General features: G+C 35.9%; 1 protein-coding gene and 1 pseudogene across 1 annotated transcript; both read left to right on the forward strand.

Moving 5' to 3' along the window:
* The first annotated feature begins 487 nt into the window (after positions 1–487).
* Positions 488–2,854, forward strand: LOC110768510 (uncharacterized). The gene has a single exon (XM_088252970.1). The coding sequence runs from the start codon at positions 1,238–1,240 to the stop codon at positions 2,852–2,854; it is 1,617 nt and encodes a 538-aa protein (XP_088109096.1). The 5' UTR covers positions 488–1,237.
* Positions 2,855–12,353: 9,499 nt separating this feature from the next.
* LOC110768261 (uncharacterized) lies at positions 12,354–14,215 on the forward strand (annotated as a pseudogene).
* The last annotated feature ends 6,306 nt before the right edge of the window (positions 14,216–20,521 follow it).

Consider the following 20,521-nt stretch of genomic DNA (forward strand, 5'->3'; position numbering starts at 1 on the left):
TAGAACTATTATTATTATTATATATTGTCTTCTTGTATAAATCAATAAACTTAAGCCTTTTTCTTTTTTCTTGGGTTAGAAACACGACCAGACCAACCAATTGATTGTGAGTTTTTTTTCTTCTCAAATTCTAATTATATTATCAAGTTTTTTTTTTCTATTGATTTTAATGGGTCTTTCAATTTATGTGTAGATTACCAAATAGAAAAGGCTTTGGAGATATTTGGTAAATCGCTATTCAACTCCAAGTATGTATTTGTCTATCCCTTGTAATTTTTCTTGCGTAGTATGTAATTATTTATGCAATTGTGAACTTGTGTTGGTGAAATTTTAATTTTAATTTATAAATTTCTATATATATGATTTTCTATTGGTTTGATTAATATATTGTTTTGAATTGAATGCTCAATTTGCTTCGGTTTATAAGTTTGAGAAGATGTTCATAATTGTTTCAATTTAAATTTAGTTCATATATGTATTTCAAGTTATGGAAAGATTTTTCAAAAGAAAATCAAAGTCTGAGTTAGTGGAGTCGTCACCTGCAAAGAGTCAAAAGAAAAATTATAGTAGTTCAAACCAAACTACGGAAGTTAACTTGGAAAATTTGCCAGCTGATCCCGGATTACGTAATCAAATATTGAGTTACCATCCAAATGTTCGAGACCAAGTTCAAAGAGCTTATCTCCAAAAAGGTCCTTGTCAACCTCGAGGGCATAATTTTCCTTACAAAAATTTTGGAGAAAAACAAAGACGATTTAATCCTAGTTGGTTTAGTGAGTTTCCTACTTGGTTAGAGTACAACATAGAAAAAGATGCTGCCTTTTGTCTATGTTGTTATCTCTTTAAACCTGATATTGGAGAGCAATCTGGTGGTGAATCTTTTGTTGATGTTGGATTTTCGAATTGGAAGAAAAAAGATAGACTACAAATTCATGTTGGAGGACCGAATAGTGCCCATAATAAAGCTTGGAGAAGTTGTGAGGTCTTATTAAACCAAAAACAGCATATTGAAACAATTCTCTCAAAACACTCAAACCAAGATCGAATTGATTATCGAACTCGTTCAGGTGCATCAGTTGGTGTTAGCAGGATACTTTTACAACAAGAGCTTCCATTTCGTGGGCATGATGAATCTAAAAATTCAACGAATCAAGGGAATTTTCTTGCATTTTTATGATGGCTATGTCGTTTCAATGATGATATAAAAGCTGTCACGCTAAAAAATGCTCCTGAAAATATGAAGTTGACATCACCTGATATCCAGAAGGACATTTCAAGTGCTATTTCAACTGAAATTATCAATGCAATCATCAGAGATATTGGTGATTCATTATTTGCAATTCTTGTTGATGAATCATGTGACATGTCTTCAAATGAGCAGATGGCAATTGTGCTACGTTATGTGGATAAAGGTCGGGTAATTGAACGTTTTGTAGGTATTGTACATGTTACAGATACTAAATCTTCCTCACTCAAGTTAGCCGTTGATGATTTCTTTTCGAGACATGGATTAAGCATCTCTAGATTGCGAGGGCAAGGTTATGATGGCGCAAGTAATATGAGAGGTGAGTTTAGTGGTCTTAAAACACTCATTCTAAATGAGAATGACTCTGCTTTTTATGTTCATTGTTTTGCTCATCAACTTCAACTAGCTCTAGTAGCTGTGGCAAAGAAACATTCAGAAATTGCAGATTTATTTACTATGGTTTCTAATGTGGTGACTGTTGTGGGTGCATCCGCTAAGCGTCGTGATATGCTAAGAGAAAAGCATGCTGATGCAATTTTTGAAGCACTCAATAATAATGAGCTCTTAAGTGGGCAAGGCCTGAATCAAGAAATTAATCTTAAGCGGTCTAGTGATACACGATGGAGCTCTCATTATAATTGTTTAATCAGTTTGGAAAACATGTTCCCGTCTGTGATAGATGTGCTTAAGATTGTAAGAACAGATGGATCAGGTTACGAACAAAAATTTGAAGCAAAGGTTCTATTGACTTTTATGCAATCATTCAACTTCATTTTTGGTCTACACTTGATGAAAAGAATTTTGGGAATCACAAACGACTTGTCTCAGGCATTACAAAAGAAAGATCAAGATATTGTGAATGCCATGGACTTGGTCAAAATATGTAAAGGAAGATTGCAAAGCATGAGAGATAATGGTTGGGATTCTTTACTTGATCAAGTTTCTTTCTTTTGTGGCAAGTATCATATTGAAATTCCTAAAATGGATGATATTTTTTCCAGTGGAGGGAGACCAAAGCGTAAAGCTCAGCCTATCACAAACTTACATCATTATCGTGTTCATTTATTCGTTGATGTCATTGATATTCAGCTCCGAGAGTTAAATGATCGGTTCAATGAGAAGAATACTGAATTACTTCTTTGTATGGCATGCTTGAGTCCAAGTAATTCATTCTCTGCTTTTGATAAAGCAAAGTTGATGCGACTTGCCCAATTTTATCCAAGAGATTTTTCTAAGCATGACCTCAAATTACTTGAAGATCAACTTGAGAATTACATTTGGGACGTGAGCTCTAACAATGAATTTACAGAATTGAAAGGGATTAGTGATCTTGCGCAAAAGATGGTTGAGACAAATAAAGATAAGATCTATCCTTTAGTGTACTTGCTTCTGACACTAGCACTAATCCTATCTGTTGCGACTGCAAGTGTAGAGCGAGTATTTTCTGCTATGAATATTGTGAAGAATCGGTTACGCAATCGAATGGGGGATTTGTGGATGAATGATAGCTTGGTTGCATATATTGAGAAAGACATTTTTAATAGTATAGATGACGAGGTTGTTATGCAACGATTTCAAAATATGAAAACTCGTCGAGGACAATTATGATTGTAATGAATAGACAATATAGACAATATAGACAATATGATTTTTGATGTTTTGATGTCTTATGAGTTCGAAGTTTTATTATTTATATTTTGTGAAAGGCCACCAGACACATGAAATTCTGGCTTCGCCACTGGCTATGGCATGACACTAAAATTAATCAATCCGGAAAAACAAAGTCAGTTGCCATTTCTATTGCATATGTATGAGATTTGACCTGTTCCACATTTTAAAATCATTTTTATACTTTCTTATTCAACATCTGCCGTGGACTAAAGGCAGTCTGGTATTGTTCATGTTATGAAATAAAAAATATATACTTTGCATGGAATGAACAATAAAATAAATAGAAGAGGGTTGTGAAATTATGAGGCATGCACTATGTGTAGTTTGGAATCTTGACCAAGCATGAGGAAGAAAATTGATCAAGTTAAGTTGATTAGTGGTACAAGTACAAGTATGTCTGTCAATAATATAGTCTTGAAAGGTTTGGTTTTAACAACTAAGCAGTTTAGATGACATGACAGCCATTGTTAGTAGCCCCATTTTCATCCCAGACAAGTCTCTTCCTACAATCCAATAGGGTAATTTTCTTTGATTTTCTATAGCAATGACCTTTTCAATCGAAAACTGTTGTGTAAATAACATCCAATTGATATAAGTTGGATTGGATGATGGCTAGCTACAGGGAGACAGAGCACTTGGAAATCTGGGAGCTTCCATTTTTTATATTCATTTTTTTTCCCAGTCTCTTCCATTTAGCACATAATCAAATGCTCATCCAAATATTGAGCATTACAGTGATTCAGCAGAGTGGCTCTACTTTTAGCAGCTATGAAGATCATGTTGTGTACATATTTTGTTATAAAAATTATAGGTTTTCTCTTTCTGTAAAGCCAAATACAAAAATCTTTATATTATAAATAACATATAAACAAATTGGAAAGCTATTAAGGTAAGCAAAACAAATTGATAGGTAAGTAAAAGAAAAATAAATTATAAGTAAGAAAGTGAGCTTGGTACGGTGAAACACATCAAAGACGTTGTCCTAAAGCCTTTGTAGCCTCCCTACGTACAGGTACTGGCGGTCTACAAGACTCCAAGATACGACCCTAATACACAAGCTCAAGATCCCCTATGAGCACGTTCATAGACGGATATAGGTATCCAAGTCACAAAACCATTGCCCAAAATAATAATATAAGTAGAGAAAGTATAAAAAGTAGAAGAGGGGAGAATCAAATTGTGGTATGTGATATTCTGATGGTGGTATGGTTGTTCAAATGTGAAGGAGGAGTGGCCTTTTATAGGCATCCAATAACATGTAACCTTCACCACATTAAACTAGAAAATTAAGGCATTCAATATAGAAATAAAACCTGAAAATTAAATATTTATAACCCCCACAATAAATAAAATAAAACAACCAAAATAATTAAATAAATCAAAACAGTTAAATTTTTAAAACCTATTTAAATTCCAACAATCCCCCACAAGGTTTTCAAAATTTTACATTAAAAAAAACAGTGAAAATTTATATTTATATATGGGCAACATAATACTATGCAATAGGTATAGGTGCCTTCCGAGCTTGAACCTTCACCTAGTGATAATAGTCTCCATTTGAGGAACCTGAGTGTTGAACTCGGCTCAACATGTCCCCCACATAGTATTGGTAGAGACTTGGATGCGGGGTAGCGCTATTTATGGCCATGTGCTAATCTTGATTCTCATGAGAGTTACTAGAGAATAGCCCAATTCTCACAGTCGCGGCCTCACGACGTCTCTCATTTAGGTGAGTTCTCCAATAGTACATGTGACTTGCACCCTACGGGAGTTTGCCCACCTCAAAACTCATTCAGGGATAAATCCCTTCCTAATACCACATAAAATAGCACTTTTGCCTTAGGGATGAGCAGAAGAATATCTCAAGGATATCTCCATAGTTTTATGAATGCTATATGAGTCACGCAGTATGGATTGTTTCTACCTAATTGAACTTCCTTCATGGGATCGCCAGTCACATAAGTTGGGTTACCTCCCTAGGTGACTTTCTTATGGGCTTAAGCACAACCCCCTCGACATTTTGCATTAATAGCCTCCTCCACGAGGCATGCATATATATATATAATGTGGTTCACGTCTTTGTTCTCCACTTTAGCGTGCTCTAAACCTGCATGTTATTAGAAATATTTCCTACACAATCTTGCACGCAAATAATTAGTGGATTTCACCTCAGTATAATTGGAAATTATATACACATTGGTATACATTAAAATATAACGGAAATCCCACTATATATAAATTCATATAATCTGAATACCTCTCAAATATTGGTACTCAAATATGGGTCTGCAATAGTCTTTGAAACTTTGAGTGCACTTGAGAAGCTATGAACAAACTATGCAACGCTTAATTCATTAAATAAATTTAATTATAAATACTAAGTATTTTAGGATACTCTTACTCCCTTTTTGTACACTTTAAGTGGCTAAAATCATGATCACATATCCAAGTTGAAATTGTATCTTGTCGATTCTCAATATGAACCTATAAGACAATAAGAAGTCTTTACCAAAATTTTATACTAAGGCCATCATTAGTTGCACACCCACTTTCATATCAAAATTGAAGACAAGTTAGTCTCATGATAAAATTTTATAATAAAAACAAATTTCACACAGACACGACATGTTTGCCGAGGGTAATTATTACTGAAATTAACATTACAGCCATTAAATGAGTATAATGAGCATTTCCCATGAGAAAACAAGGAAATTGAAAACACACTCAAAATTTGTGGGAAAGAGAAGTGAGAAGGAAATTGCACGATTTCTCCATGTCAACAATTAACAAGAAGAGTTTATATAATTTAATTAATTTTATTGTTATTATTATTATTAATATTTTGAAAGAAAGGAGTTTAATTAAATGATTGTTGGTTACCTCCAAAAAGACTATGACACTAAAGCAATGCAATTAGACTACATTAAATGAGTCTAACGTTTTTCAACATAAAACAAAAACTGCTCAACATTAGCCACACATAAAATTATAGCATTAAAGTTTACTTTGAAAATAAAAATCAACTCCCACCAGAGAGGTCCACATGGTTTTAAAATAAATAATAATCATTATTATTATCAAAAGCAAATAACGTAAACATTTGAGGGCTAATTAAAACAAAATAAGATATATCCCAATAAAAGAGATATCAAAACTTATATAATAAATGTACAACATAACTTCAGTTTTAACAAAGAGGTAATCAAAACCACTCAAAATCTGGAAAATTAAATTCAACATAAAATAAGTATTGAGATTAATTTTGTATTTAAAATACCCACAAAGATTCCAACAATTACCCACATAGTTAAGGAAAAACTCAACCCCCGCAAATTAGGGAATTCTCAAAATATATGAAGATTGTACCAAAATTTATTTATTTTTAAATTCATAAGATATGCACTCAAAATTTATTGTTTGTTATGTTCAGTTATGTTAAGATGTTTTTGCTGACTTCCTTATGTTGGTAAAGGGGGGCCTGAAGCCCAGTGAAACTTTTGCTAATTGGTGTGTGGTTTATACTTTGTGTTTGATGTGTAGGTAGATTTTTGGGTTTTGAGCCAGTTTCAAGGAAAGCTTTGTCGATTTTCTGGTAGAAGTCAAGCCCTAAAGTAGTTTGGAATTAGGGCAAGAAGGGTATTCTAGTAATTTGAGCTGACACATGCCTAGTGTCAAATAGGAAGAGGGTTCGTCATGGATTCCAATAGGGAATTCGGGGTGGGTTCATTCAATTGGTGTCAGAGCATTAGGTTAAATTCATGTAGACTCTGCACCTTGTGTGCCTCCTTATTACAATTAAGTGTTCGACATTCCATTATGTTATCACGCCTTCTCGACGTGGCTGACCTCATAGGCTAGTTGAGATTAACGTCTGTTTCTTCTCTTATTCATAATGATCCATATGGTCAATTGTTTATGCTTATGTTAGTATACATAGATATATGAACATGCATTCAGATCCACTAGATACATCTTTTGTCCTAAAATTGTGTTTGACTAAGAATTGAATTGTTTTTCTAGTATGAACCTCAAACACTAAATTCTAAATGATGAGAGATTGAGCTTGACCCTAAATCAATATTTTTTTTGTTATAAGTGTAGCATTAACACATACAATATTAACGTAAAGAATTACTTTATATATGTTTATAAAATTTATATGTATAAACGTAAAATAGAGCATCAATACATAATTACATAAAATATTTTATAATAGTTACTTTATATAGGCTTATGAGATTCGTATTAATTTCTTCTTCTTTTTCACAGATTCAAAATTTTTTTAAGGTTATGTCAAAACTTGCTACTACCTTTGCCTCAAGAATTAGCAGATGTGTCTTAGTAATTAGGGATTGCTCTAAATTTCAATTTCTTTTTTTTGGGTATACTAGGCTTCAACAAGAAGAAGTTACTACATGCTACAATTACACGAAGAATTATTAATATTTCTTATTGCAATAAGAAGTAAAAAAAAATGTAATATGTGGAACAAATAATGTATAAGACCATTGATTCTTTATATACTTAATATGAGTGCTAAAACAAAGAAAGGCTCAAAGGTCTTTCAAATCAAGTTGCGAAACATAGTAACCAAGGAGCTCGTTTACCTCGCCATACAATCGAGAAAAATCTCATGACCAAGCAATCTTATATTCAATTCACTCGGTAGAATAAAATACCTATTTTATCATCATGGAATATCATACTATTCACCAATAGGATCTCGGGCCCTTTAAATGTGTCACTACACCATATACATGAGAATATCATAGCAATAATTGTCATGCCCCAATCCACAGATTTAAGTAACCTTGGGTTAAGACGTGATTCACACCTTAATTATAGAATTTAATAAAAACTATAACTAAAATGTGAAGAAACATTTAAATAAATAAAATAAATATTTAACATAGAATATTCAGAGGAAACGACAACATCTGAAATCTTAAAAATTTTACATTATTTTACAAGTTAGAACTACTCGAGAATCCACAAAAAGAGTAGCTCATTATTCATCTACAAGCTATATGTACACAATACACTCTATAGATATGCCAAAATCATCACAAGCTCCAGATTTCAGGTTCGGTACCTGCAAAATCTGTTAGGGGGTGAGCGAAACCATAGCTCAATAGGGACATAAACCTTTTCACAGGAAATTGATACAATTAAATTAAGTGACATACAATCACAAAGCCAAATATCACATTATTAATAATAATGCATGAATGCTCTTCATCTACTCCCGTTAATTCATATAACTAGACAAGCAGACCTGCACGTCCCCATACCATGCTTATACCACTTGGTCCCCATACCATGCTTATACCACTTGGTCTCAAATGCCCATTTATATGAACTAACACCCATTTCAATCATCCCATAATTCCCCTTTTCGTAGTCATCTTGTCTAACTCCCTATCGCCAGTCCCAAATCACCCAATAAAAACCATGTGCACTGTGGGATCCTTGAGACCTGGTGCTTACCAAAAGTTAGACTCAACTACACAAAAGACTATTTTCATTACCCTATTTTCCATCAGTATTTTCTCCACCCAACATCTTCAACTAATTTCCATGACATGATATAATTATGCATTTCACATATCCATATATCCCACAACAATGCAGCTATTTAAAATACCACCAATGCATATATAATTATGCCAACATTGTTCAAATAGTTAAGAGTACGTAAACACACCCAATACAAGGAATGTCAACCAAACTGTACCACACATAATATAATGCTCACGAAATTTAATTAAAACAATCTTTGTAAAAGGCCCCCAAGAAACCCCTACCTTGACAACTAAGCTTTTGCTAGAAATGTAAGGTGTTTTCTAGTTTTCCACCGCATTCACAAACTTAGTCTCCCACTCTTTTTCTTAACAATTCTACATTTCTCTACCTCTATTCAAAAGCTAGCTCAAAATTTTAAGAAAACACAAGCTACATTCTCTCTCTCTCTCTCTCTCTCTCTCTCTCTCTCTCTCTCTCTCTCTCTCCCTCTCTTCTTAATCTCATTTCAATTGCAGAATGGCCTATTTCTATTAAGGGAAAGTTGGTTGCTACTAACCTATGGCGGCTAACAAAATAGCATGTTGTCGATTTGGCATGATATTAACAAGATAAGTCTGCCAGCAACCCAAAATTATAGCATGAGGTGTCTCATGCTCTACAAAGTTAATAGATGAACTCAAGGTGATAATGCATGTAACGAATATAAGACTGCCAGGTATAAAATGTAATAGCAGGAGGTGTTGCAAATGTAATAGGATTACTACACCTTTGAACTTAGCCATTTAACATGCATGAAGTGGATGCCACATGGATAAAAAATTTATTTAATAATCAAAGAAACTAAATATTATCATAAATATATCAGTATTATTATAATAGTATTCATAATAATTAATATAGAAGTATAACAACAATATTTACATATACGTACCAAGATAATTACACACATAAATATAACCAATATATATATTTCAAAATACGGGTCTTCACAATAATCTACTTAATTACAAAGCTCACAAGAAGTTCAAAATATAAAGAAGGGAGAATTTCACTTAAACCCTTGGAGGTTTGGCATAATTATAGTCACACGCCACAAGTTTCATTTATAACAGTCACACCCCCTTATGTTAATATTAACATATTTTTAGTTAACTAACTAGGCTGGATTGACAAAATGTCAAGTATACCCGTTTGCTTTCTTCCTCCTAGTATGCAACTGGTGCTCCATAAATCTACTGCAACCCCATACTTTGAGGCTCCAACTAAAACTTATGGAGGTCCATACCAAAGAGTTTCTACATGATTGTCAATGAAACATTGTGATGAGCATCATAAAAGCTTGCCGAGCCAAAGTCTGCAAATTTCAAGATGGCACTGTTGTCAATGAGAAGATTTGACCCCTTTATGTCACGATGCAAGACATCATGACTATGAAAGTGATCAACTCCACTTAGAAGTTGCTTCATGTAACATTTGAGTAAAAGTGAAATATTTATAATAAAAAAACCCGACAATTGGATATCAAGTAACAAGCCAAGTAATAGGCTATTATATTTGCACAAATATATGGTTGGGTAATTGGGTATGTTGACACTGAATGATACTTTGAAGAACACATGCGAAAGATAGTTTGTAGAACTCGTGTGTTATTCATTGACCCAAAGTCTGCTTTTAAATAGAATTACAAGAAAATAAATTCAGAAAATAAAGCAATAGATATCCCATAACTTACAAGTATTGAACTCATAGGATTCTCTTAAGAAATAGGTAAAGCCAACGATAACATCCTATAAAATAGGAATTATTAAAAAAACAATAACTGAACTTTAGCACCCTCCCTTAAACTGAATGTTATTCAAGAAATCAGTTTAGAGAAGAACTAGAGCAAACTCTAAGTAACCCACACAACTTCACAAAAGCAGCCACTTTGAGTGGTTTAGTCTATGTTTGCAACCTGATCTTCACTTCGACAATAAACTAGATTAATAGCTCCTTCCTTTAGATTCAACCACCATCTTTTTAGATTCAAGCAAAATTACAATGTCATGCTTATAGCGCCTTAACTGACATTACGACATCAGCCTCTTTGACTTACTGCCTAAGCCCCTAACATTCCAACTTATTATCTTCATTAAGGAGAGGTATAATCCCTATGAATTTTCCTTACCTTGCTGCTACATCCAGAAGCCACATAATCAGAGTCGCAACTCAATTTACTTGTTTTCCCACATTTCCCTTGGAAAATATTTCTCTTGAGAGGAACCATAGAAATATTCAATTTAGACATCGGATGCCTTGATTTAAGGTTAACATAAATTGGATCAGCGATGCGACAATTGAATCGTCTTATGCTGTATTTTAACTTTGGATCCTTTATGAACTCACCACCCAGATACCAGCGTCGCCATAATCAACTTCCGGCACATCAATGGGTTTGGCGGGGTCAACGAAAAGATCAGCTAAAAACCCAGGGTCGGCATCTAAAACGTCTATCTTTGCCCTTTCGTCTTCAGAATACACGTCGACTCCCTCAACATAATCCGACGATGACTACACCTCCACATCATGGTTGACAGAGTCGAGGCAAAAGGAAGAATCACTATCTCTCTCATCCACTGCCTTCGAGAGTAAAGACCCAGCCATCGTATCACCTCCAAGATCCACCAGTTTGATTTGAAGGTGAGGAACTCCCTGACTTCTTCGCCGTCTACTTCTCCCTCTCGAAGAAGAGCCAAACTTTGAATAGAAACTTGAAGTAGAGACTGATTCATATATGGATTCGGATATGGGGGATAAAGACACAATACCTTTGGTTTTTGGGTCACTTTTCATATCAAAAGCTTTAAGCCCAAAAACACACAACGTGTTGGGCCTGACAACATAAGAGGCCATAAAGCAATTCCCTTAAGTATCAACACAAATAATGCTACTCTTAATTTTTGGCCCAGACAACTTTGTTGGGCCTAATTGAACACCCAATTCACTCAAAACACTACTGGGCCCACCAAATTTAAAATGGCACATGTGAGCATCACCCCTAGGTTCACCAGCCTGGCCCCTATCTCTGTTTAAGAGTTTTTTGGGATAACCCAATTCCATCTTTGTACTAGGATCATTAATACCCACCTCTAAACTTCCAAATACCAAGGTAACCACATCTTATCCCCGAGAAGACACATTAAGCTCACCCTCACTGACCTTTTCAGCTTGATTGCCTCGTAAACCTTCCCTTTCAAATCTTCTGTTAGAGAGCAAATCGTGTTCCTTATTCTTCCATCCTCGTGCTGGAATCCAGCCATCGGTTAACTTATGCAAATTCCGATCAAAACAGAGCCCGACCTTAGCCCACTATGTGGGTCAGTAGGTTGAATATTTATTGGCAAGGGGGGTCGAATTGCAGGAGTCAAGGGCCTAATTTGGACATAATAAACCTCGTTCCGTTATGAAATTATCAAGAAGTTAGGTAGTAGGCCACAATCATTCATCCCGACTCTTAATTTTGCATTAAACAAATACTCAAATTTTTAAGTCCTACTATTGACTTCAATGAGCCATCCGTAAGCCTCACCAATTCGATTAAAAAACTTTGGGGACACCAATGTAATGGAAGCCCAGTTATTGCAACTCATCCCCCAAAGCTCACCCCCTTCGTCGAATTCCTTTTCAGACTCTACTCCTACGTAGACAGTAATAACTGAGGACAACCATCCATCACAAATTTTCCCACACCAGCAAACCACAGAGCTTCCTCTTTACTATCACAAACAAAAAAAGCTTTGTCATTCTAGTAAGGAAAGAGCTCAACCTTCTTCTCAGGGACGGGCCCACAATGGGGTCAATAGGGTCAAACGACCCTATGGACTCCATGCAAGCAAGGTAGAAGGTCCCCTTTAATGGCTGTGTGACCCCATGAATGGCTGAAGGAGAAGGTTGCTGTCTGAGGAAGAAGAAGCTGCCCAGCGCTTTTGTTTTTTTTATATTTTAAAACATGTTGGCCAAAACTGTTTTGGCCTAGCTTTAATTTTTTTTTTTTAAACATGCTGGGCAAAACGGTGTCGTTTTGGCGCAACCCCAAAAGACGTCGTTTTGGTCCAGGTCTTTTACAAAAAAAAAGAAAAAAAAAAGAACAGATTTAAAACACCCCTCCCGACTTCAGCCTTTGAAAAACCCCCATTCCTAAACCCTCAAAACTAAATCCCCAATCTCCACCCAACCCCAAACCTTTAACCGTCTCCCCCACCAAATCTTTAAGCCTCAGCTCCTCCATTCTAACTCTAAACCTAAATTACTTGAATTGAAATTGAATTTATGATTGTATTATATTGTTTTGATTTATTGGATGTTTCATTTATGAATTTTTTGTGGTTAATTGGTATAAATTTGGTGTTCTCTTTAATTGATTTTAGTTATTATTTTGATTAATTTATGTAGAATTATGGAAAGATTTTTTAAGAAAACAAGGTTATGATGGAGCTAGCAATATGAGAGGTGAGTTGAATGGCCTCAAAACAAAGACTTTGAGAGAACAACCTTGTGCATATTATGTTCATTTCTTTGCTCATCAACTTCAACTAGCACTTGTTGTCGTGGCAAAGAAGAATATTGATATTGCCTCTTTCTTCACAACCACTAATAGTGTGGTTAACCATGTGGGAGCATCTTGTAAGCGGCGTGATGCACTTAGAGCGCAACTCCAAGAAGAGCTTGTGATAGCTTTTGAAAATGATTGTCTTATAACGAGGCGAGGTTTGCATCAAGAAACAAGTCTCAAACATGTCGGTGACACACAATGGAGCTCACATTACGGTACCATTATTAGCATCATTTCTATGTTTTCATATGTGATTCATGTGCTTCAAATGATTACTGATGATAATCCCAATGATAGTGCCGGTGAAGCAAATAAGATTCAAAGAGAAATGCTTACTTTTGAGTTTGTGTTTCACCTATTCTTAATGAAAGCTATATTGGGACTCACAAATGATGTGTCACAAGAATTGCAAAAGAAAGATCAAGAAATTTTGAATGCAATGGCTTTAGTGAAATTATGCAAGGAAAAGCTACATTGGATGAGGAATAATGGGTTTGATGTATTGGTTGATGAGGTGTCTTCATTTTGTGACAAACATCATATTGATGTTTCTACCATGGATGAGGCATTCATACTTCCAGGGAGGTCAAGGCGTAATGCTCCAATAAAGACAAATCGTCATCATTATCATGTGTAGCTCTTTATTTATGTCATTGATGAGCAACTTACGGAGTTAGATGATCGTTTTAATTAGGCAAATACTGAGTTGCTTATTTGTTTAACATGTTTGAGTCCGAATGATTCATTTGTAGCTTTTGATAAACAAAAGCTACTTCGTCTTGCTCAATTTTATCCTCAAGACTTTTCGGATGGGGATCTTTTGGCACTTGAAGATCAACTTGAGCTTTATATTCATTATGTGCGTTTCGAGTAGTGATTTCTCTTAATTACAAGGGATTGGTGGTCTTGCAAAAACAATGGTGGAGACAAGGATGCATCGAGCATTCAATTATGTGTATTTGCTTATCACATTGGCTTTAGTTTTACCGGTTGCAACTGCTTCAATCGAGAGAGCATTTTCCGTCATGAATATTATCAAGGGTCCACTTCGGAACAAAATGGGAGATCAATGGTTAAGTGATAGCTTACTTGTTTACGTTGAGAATGATGTTTTTGACTGTATTGAAAATGAAGCTATAATGCTACGTTTTCAAAATATGAAACCTCGTCGTGGCCAATTGTAATTTGTAATGTTGTTTTTGACATAAATTATGAATGAACGTACTATAGTTTCATTTTCAATGTTATTTTAATCTTTTTTTAAAAAAAATTAAACTTTTACACTGTGACCCTATGAGATAAGATTCCTGGGTCCGCCCCTGCTTCTTCTCAAGCCAACGGGATAAGGCCGCATAAACTTCTTTCTAAGGATGGTGAACCACCTGGTCTTCACAAACCACCACACAAGCCCAAGTGAGATCACTTGTCTCGGTATCTACTTAGGGGTCGGCAGACTTCGCACCTGAACACTCCAGCTTATTCAGATATTTTGCTCCCGAGATTACAATGCCTTCCACCACGTCCTTATATGTTAAGGATGAATCCCTTGTTGCGCTAACCACATTTTTATTCGCCTTTTGTTCTCCATGAAGTATGGTGGATAAACAATCCTCCAAATGTCTTCACCCCACACCTTCACACCCCCGAGGAAGAACAAAAGATGACACGGCACCATTAAAGCCTTTAGAAAGTGTCAAAAAGCAGTTATGACTTAACTGTTAAGTCCCAATGATGGTCTATGTGGTTTGACTTGGTTAACTATCATAGTTAACCGAGTTGACTATAACTTTGACCATTGACCTTGACCATGACCATTGACTTTGAATTTTTTCTCCCAAGTTTATACTTCTTGATTTGTTCATCTACCTACATTTATCGGAGTGTGATCCATAGGTTCCTTTTAGCGAGGCAGTGGGTTGTCTCAATTCCTATGATTTGATTGTGAATTAAATCCCATAATTTAATTCTTCCTATTATTGAAGGCCAATTATAATTGATCCTTACAGGACTTCCAGAAACCATAAGTGACGCATAGCAGTATGTCATGGCTATCCAAGTTAATCAGAGAAGGTGAAGAAGCTATTGACTGTGAAATTAAATCATTCTCTAATACAATAATCCTTATTCACATTATTAGGTTATGGATGCTTATGTCAAAACCTTAATGTGAATTATTATCCTTCTATATGATTGTCTTGGTTATGATTTGAAAACATCTTCTTTCAAATCATATACACTACTTTGCGTAAAGATTTGATCCATCATATCTCAGGACTCCTTATTGAGAGTAGAGATCCCTTGTAGTACATTAATTTGTCTATGTGACTTTGTTGAGAGTTCTGATAACACCTTTGGGTCACGTTTTATAACACAAGTGTATGGTGTTTTCAGAGACAAACAATAGAGTCACAACACAACTATGATGTCTCAGGTATGAGTATCAGTTTACTCCATTGCAACTCATGAGTTCTAGCTTGACATGTGAGTAAAGACTTCAATTCTAGAACTCATAGTTTGATCGCGTTCAATGTACTTGTTCTCCTGCAAGCACCTACACATTTATCTTGGTGTCCCTTCACTCAATGACTCGAGACCTTGTCATCCTCCAATAGAGTAGATATAGTGTGTACTGGTCTTTGAGGAAGATCAACACCCAATTGATATAATCCTATGACTAAGAACCTTTAAGGATATGATTAGGAACCATGAGAAGTCTCAAGGTATGCAATCTCATTACATAGTTATCATGTTATTTCATATTCCTAGTACTACTATTGTTTTACATTTATGATAATAGACCAGAAATTATGATTGAAAAATAATTGTTCTTGCCCATTAATAACTTAATAAGTCTTTACAAAAGATGTCTTTCACATTAATTTAGAGTACTGCTAAACAAACCTTAAAATTAACTAAGTACACCTTACTACCAAAGTATTTATTGAATTACTAATTTACCCTAATATAAAATGACCAAAAAGGATATATTGACTTGTGAAACAATATAATTTTAATAAGTACACCCTACTCACCATATTCAACCTTAATCAAACATAGAGAAGTTTTTGCTCATGGCTGTTGTCTGCGTAGCAGTTGCTCATAAGAAGTGATAATTGATGTTATCTTCATTCTCATCTCATTGGCACCCTCGGTAGTTTTTGACATAAGATCTAGAACCCCACTCACTGGTTGTGAAGTTGCACCTATTAATCCTTTCCCAACACCTTGAACAAAACCCTCAATGCTAGAAGTTTTTACACCTTCAAGCAGCTTTGTTAATATTCGAGTGACTCCTCTGAAAAGGCCTTTTGCCAGTGCTCCACCACCATCTCTAATAACATCACCAAAGTCCTCTACGCCCTTGCTTTCTTGCCGAAGTAAACTTTTTAAATAAATTGCATCTATTGAGATTCATGAGTGTAGATATTGCAATGAGCAAGAGTTGGAAAAGTACAACACAAGGAGAGGGCATGAATTCATGTAAAAAGAGAAACCTAGTTTAGGATTGGTATTAGGGTCTTGTGTGAGAGAGTGTATTAGGGTGTACCAAGGTTATTTTTGGTAGTTAAATAGGTTGTACTTAGTTAATTTTATATTTTGATTAAAATATTAGGGTGTGATTAGATCATAGGGTGTACTCAGTTAATTTTAGGATTTATTTAAGAGCACTCTTAATTTATTACATAATTAGTTGGCTTTAAGGGCACATTACTAACATTAGGCCTTGAATATGCTTGTACATGTCCTGAATTTTTTGGGCCCAATACTAAGCAATCAAGCATTTTTATCTCTCCATGTATGTATACCATATACCATATATGTCTCAATTAAATCTTATATGTGAAACTAGTCCTATATAACTATTGCTGTCTTGTTTTGATTAAACTTGTAATTATGTGCCTATAATCTTGCAAAATTAAATAGTTGACTTAGACTAATTAGGAATGTACAATTCATTTGACACTCCCTCTCAAGTTGGAGCATGTATGTCGTCAATGCCCAGCTTGCTAAGTGAGCTGTGAAATACTCTGCCTGTGATTGCTTTGGTGAGGACATCTGCAAGTTGATCTTCGGATTTAACAAATGGTACCTCAAAGATCTTTGCCTCGAGTTTCTCCTTGATGAAATGTCTATCAACTTCAATATGCTTGGTTCTATCATGTTGCACTGGATTATGTGCGATATCTATTGCGGCTTTGTTATCACAATTGAGTTGCATGACATGTTTGGGTTTGGAACCCCAATTCCCGCAACAAATTCCTTATCAAGAGTAGCTCACATGCTCCATGTGCCATACCTCAATATTCTGCTTCAACACTTGATCTTGACACCGTTTTCTGTTTTTTTTACTTCACCAAGAGACTAGATTGCCTCCCACCAAGGTAGAGTATCCAGATGTAGATCGCCTATCAATAACACCAAGAGACTAGATTGCCTCCCACCAAGGTAGAGTATCCAGATGTAGATCGCCTATCAATAACAGAAACCCCCCCCCCCCCCCCCCCAGCCCAGTTTGCATCAGTGTGACCCTCAACATCTAGATGGTCATGTCTTGAGAACATCAATCCTCTTCCAGGAGCTGACTTCAAGTATCTCATAATTCGGTTTACAGCATTCATGTGGGCTTCAGTTGGTGCATGCATGAAATGACTCACCACATTTACGGCATATGCTATATCAGGTCTAGTGTGTCCTGGATAGATTAACTTACCCACAATACGTTGATATTTTTATTTGTTGGTGGGTACTTGATCAGGATATTCATCAAATGATGATTCAACTTTATTGGAGTATCTGTTGGTTTATTGGCTAACATTCCAACGTCAGTCAAAATGTCAAGGATAGATTTTCGTTGTGATATAAATATTCTTTGTTCTGAACAAGCCACTTCGATGCCAAAGAAATACTTTAGAGCACCAAGATCTTTCATTTCAAACTCACTTGCCAAGTGGCGCTGCAATGTTGCCTTTTCCTCTAGGTCATTCCCAGTAACTACTATGTCATCAACATATACAATAAGAGCAGTGACTTTAACTTTCTTATGTTTCAAGAAAAGAGTATGATCTGAGTTACTTTGCTTGTATCCAAAATTCTTCATTGATTTGCTGAACCTTCCAAACCATGCTATGGGTGATTGTTTCAATCTATAGAGAGACTTTCTCAGTTTACACACCATGTTGCTTGTATTGGGCCCCATCTTGCATCATGGAGGGGAATCCATATAGACTTCTTCTTCTAGGTCACCATGCAGGAAGACATTTTTGACATCAAACTGGTGTAATGGCCAGTCCATGTTTGCTCTAGAGAAAGCAATACCTGAATTGTGTTGATCTTGGGTACAGGGGCAAAGGTCTCCTCATAGTCAATCTCATAAGTCTGAGTGTAACCCTTTGCCACTAGTCTTGCTTTGTATCATTCAATGGTGTCATCTACCTTGAATTTTACCCCATATATCCATCTACAACCCACTATTCTCTTCCTTTTGAGAAGGATAGTCATCTCCCAAGTGGAATTCTTCTAGAGGGCCTCCATTTCATCATTCATCGCTTGAGTTCACTTGGGATCTTTCAGAGCTGCCTGCACATTACTTGGAATAGATATAGTGGATAATTGACATACAAATGATGCACATATGATTAGCAATAGGGTATTTAACTTTTGCTTTAGGATTAGAGTCATATTGTTGTCGAGGGATCCCTTTAGGTGTACGAGCGGGTAACTGATAACCTATGTTTCCTGTATTACTCGACTCAGGTAAAGTGCTTGAGTTGGAGTTTGAATGTTCAGTTACCTATAGGGAATCTTCAGGACCTGATTGGATGAGTGGTGGTGGTACTGTAGTAGGAGTTGTATGGGGGAAAAGTATTTGAACCACTATCTGGAGTCTTCAGCCCTTGCGATGCTTAATCTTATTGCACCACTGTAGCTGGTTGCTTGAACACTGGCTGCTCTAAAACATTTTTTTGAATTTGGATGATCTAATTCTTAGTATCTTCTGCAAAGATAGAGCTCTCCCCTTGCAAAGGATGCTCAGAAACTTCTCTTGAGTAATAGAACTCACTCTCGTGGAAAGTCACATCTGCTGTAATGTGCAATGTCTGATTGGGAGGACTAAAGCACTTATAGCCTTTTTGAGTGTCAGCATACCCCACAAAAACACAACGTAGTGCACATAGATCAAGCTTTTCACGTTGATGTGGATATGCTTGAACATAAGTAACACAACCAAAGAGACGTGGTTCGAGATTTGGTGTGGACGGCATGGTGATTAGAGTGGTCAATGTCTAAAATGGAGTTTGATATTGAAGAGTGCTAGATGGTGTTCTATTTATGAGGTAAGCAGCAGAACAAAGAGCTTCCCCCCAAAAATGACGAGGCATACAAGCCTCAAATAAAGAGGCATGAACAACTTCCAAGAGATGACGATTCTTACTCTCTGCGACACCATTCTGTTGTGATGTATAGGCACATGTGGTTTGATGAACAATACCATGTTGGCTCAGAAAATTATGTAAGTCATGGTTGACGTACTCTCCTCCATTGCTAGACCAAGGTGTTGTGATTTTCTTGTCAAATTGAGTAGCAACATATTGATGAAATTGCTTGAATTTTGCGGCGACTTCACTTTTCTGCTTTAGGGGAAAAACCTAGGTCATCCGGGTGCAATCATCAATAAACATCACAAACCACTTAAAACCACTAATAGTGGGAACTCTAGACAGTCCCCAAACATCATAGTGGACAATCATGAAAGGCATAGAACTTTTATTCAATCTTAATGGGTAAGAAATCCGATGACTTTTCTCCAAAATGCAAGTTTCACAATGAAAGTCTGATTCAGCAAACTGGGAAAACAAATCTGGAAATAAAAGTTTCAGATAACCAAAAGAAGCATGCCCTAATCATCTATGCCATAGCCAAATTTTCTTCATCCTCATGGACTCGTCTCCTCGCATATGATGTGCATGACTCAATCTCTTATTGGCGTCTTCTGTCAAGTCCAGATAATACAACTTTCCCCTCCTAGTACCACATCCAATCACGGCCCTAGTGAGAAGATCCTGAAACAAACAATACAATGGCCAAAAACACACGGTATAATTAAGGAAATCAATGATTTGAGGAACAGATAACAAGTCATAGTCGAGTGAAGGGACAACTAAGACATGATCAAGACTTAATGAGGATGTAAGATATAAGGACCCTTCTCCCATAACTTGGGAAGTGGTTCCATTAGCATTCATATGTGTTTGGCTTGATGGTTTGGTAGAGTGCAACCCAGTAAAACTAGATGTCTATTACAAGTAAGTGAAGATGTGTAAGAGGCACCTGAGGTGGCCAAGCCCTTGGAGCCAGATGTACTTAATGAAGGCCCTTTGTGAACCCATCCTTCTGGATAACCAATGATCTCATAACATCACTTAATTGTGTGGTTATCTAAACGACATTTGGTACACTTCATTGGAGGCTGGTTACGAGTAGGGTCGTCA

This window comes from Prunus avium, chromosome 5, assembly GCF_965620075.1.
Source record: "Prunus avium chromosome 5, drPruAviu1.hap1.1, whole genome shotgun sequence".
In the NCBI taxonomy this organism is placed as follows: domain Eukaryota; kingdom Viridiplantae; phylum Streptophyta; class Magnoliopsida; order Rosales; family Rosaceae; genus Prunus; species Prunus avium.